The 2500-nt window shown below is 49.9% G+C and overlaps 1 protein-coding gene across 1 annotated transcript in view; it reads right to left on the bottom strand.

Annotated features, from left to right (window-relative positions):
- Positions 1–2043: 2043 nt before the first annotated feature.
- Positions 2044–2500, bottom strand: part of plekho1b (pleckstrin homology domain containing, family O member 1b) — a gene marked incomplete at its 3' end in the record, with an annotated part of 8821 nt that continues 8364 nt past the window's right edge. Inside the window, exon 6 of the mRNA XM_079227440.1 lies at positions 2044–2500. This exon is cut by the window's right edge and continues 200 nt beyond it. Within this exon, the coding sequence (XP_079083566.1) occupies positions 2044–2500 (457 nt within the window).

The raw sequence follows: 2500 nt of genomic DNA, 5'->3' as shown, positions 1-2500 counted from the left end.
AGTTGGTCTTGTTGGGTCTTGTTGGGGCTAGTTGGTCTTGGTCTTGTTGGGTCTTGTTGGGGCTAGTTGGTCTTGGTCTTGTTGGGTCTTGTTGGGGCTAGTTGGTCTTGTTGGGTCTAGTTGGTCTTGTTGGTTTGGTCTAGTTGGGTCTAGTTGGGTCTAGTTGGGTCAAGTTGGTCTTGTTGGTCTTGCTGGGTCTTGTTGGTCTAGTTGGGTCTAGTTGGTCTTGGTCTTGTTGGGTCTTGTTGGTTTGGTCTGGTTGGGTCAAGTTGGTCTTGTTGGGTCTTGTTGGGTCTTGTTGGGGCTAGTTGGTCTTGGTCTTGTTGGGTCTTGTTGGGGCTAGTTGGTCTTGGTCTTGTTGGGGCTAGTTGGTCTTGACCTTGTTTGTTCTTGTTGAGTCTTGGTGGATCTAGTTGGTCTTGTTGGGTCTAGTTGGTCTTGTTGGTCTTGGTCTAGTTGGGTCTAGTTGGTCTTGTTGGTCTTGGTCTAGTTGGGTCTAGTTGGTCTTGGTCTTGTTGAGTCTTGTTGGGGCTAGTTGGTCTTGGTCTTGTTTGTTCTTGTTGAGTCTTATAGTTGGTCTTGTTGGGTCTAGTTGGTCTTGGTCTAGTTGGGTCTAGTTGGTCTTGTTGGGTCTTTTGGGGTCTAGTTGGTCTTGTTGGTCTTAGTCTAGTTGGGTATAGTTGGTCTTGGTCTTGTTGGGTCTAGTTGGTCTTGGTCTTGTTGGATCTTGTTGGGGCTAGTTGGTCTTGTCTTGTTTGTTCTTGTTGAGTCTTGATGAATCTAGTTGGTCTTGTTGGGTCTAGTTGGTCTTGGTCTAGTTGGGTCTAGTTGGTCTTGGTCTTGTTGGGTCTAGTTGGTCTTGTTGGTCTTGGTCTAGTTGGGTCTAGTTGGTCTTGGTCTTGTTGGGTCTAGTTGGTCTTGGTCTAGTTGGTCTTGGTCTAGTTGGTCTTGGTTTTATTGGGTCTTGTTGGTCTTGTTGGGTCTAGTTGGTCTTGTTGGGTCTTGTTGGGTCTTTTTGGTCTTGGTCTTGTTGGGTCTTGTTGGCCTTGTTGGGTTTTGTTGGTCTTGGTCTTGTTGGGTCTAATTGGTCTTGGTCTTGTTGGGTCTTGGTCTAGTTGGTCTTGGTCTAGTTGGTCTTGGTTTAGTTGGTCTTGGTTTAGTTGGTCTTGGTCCTGTTGGTCTAATCAAGTATGTTTCAGGTGTTTTGAAGATTTTGGGGCTTTGGATCTAGTTCTTGTCAAATGAATGAGACTCCAGGATCCACCTGCTGGTTCACCGAGGCCTCCAGAGTCTCAGAGAACATTTACATTCAGGAGGAGGAGGAAGAAGTGGAAGAGGAAGAAGAAGAGGAGTCCTGGTGTTGGTTTTTCATTGGTGCATAGTATCTGTTTGTCCTCTTCTGCTCTTTAAAGGTCCAATAACTTGAAGTGATTTTTCTACCCGACCTTCAGACGGATCAGAACAGAAACCAGAACCAGCGGAAACAACTTCATGACGTTGAGCTAAGAACGCTTTGAAAGTCTGCGTCTGCTTCAAAGACTCCAGGAACGAGTCCTCCAGTCCTCCAGTCCTCCAGTCCTCCTTCACCTCCGACAGAAGTTCAAGATAAAAAGGTTCAAGGGGAAGGTTTCATCTCTGAACTCTTCGTCTCTGAACTCTTCGTTTCTGAAGTCTTCGTCTCTGAAGTCTTCATCTTGGCACATTTTCCTTCTTTAAAAGAAGCTCAAGTGTTTGTGCAACCACAAAGTCATGTAAAGTGTTTACGTGACTTGAGTATAATTTGAGCTACAAACTGTTTCTGTGAGGAAGATGTTGGTTGAGCTCTTCCTCACTGAGCTCTTCCTCACTGAACTTCGACAGTCTTTGTCCCTCCCAACACCAGAAAATCAAAACCCGAATTCTTCCTAATAATTTAAAAGGGGTTGATCCAGTTCTCAGCAGCCTCGCCTAAAGTCCAACAAGCAGAAGTTCAGCTTCTGGTCTTGACCGGACCTGGACCAGTTCTGGACCGGTTCGTACCAGAGGGAGTCTGTACCGCGCGGCTCACATAAGGCTCTTCCGGTCCGGGTTCAGTTTGGTGCTGTTGTTGGAGGAGGAGTCGAGTTGCCGGCACAAGGCCCTCAGCTCCTTCACCTCCTCCAGCACCTCCTGGGCCTGGTTCCACGCCGCCGCCGCCTCCTTCAGGAGTCGCTCGGCTTCGGTCGCCTCCTTTCCCTTCACCTTGCCCCGCTCCCCCCGCACCTCCGTCAGCAGCCGCTCGGTCTTCTCCAGGTTCTGGCTGATGAGCTCCTGCAGCCGGCTGACGGACGCCGTGGTGCCGCTCAGCGAGGCCGGTGACCGGGCCGCCACCGGCGCCTTGTTCGGAGAGGCTTTAGTCTCTGAGTGCGCTAAGATCTCGTCCATGGAGGCACAGCGGTTTTTCTCCGCCGGCGAGAGGCGTTTCCCCGACTGGGTTTGGCCCGTCTGCTCCCAGACCACCGCCACCTCCCGGGGAAGGCTC

Source organism: Taurulus bubalis (assembly GCF_910589615.1).
Source record: "Taurulus bubalis genome assembly, chromosome: 12".
Taxonomy (NCBI): domain Eukaryota; kingdom Metazoa; phylum Chordata; class Actinopteri; order Perciformes; family Cottidae; genus Taurulus; species Taurulus bubalis.
The sequence above is the reverse complement of the archived record's forward strand: the minus strand, read 5'-3'. Positions and strand labels throughout refer to the sequence as shown.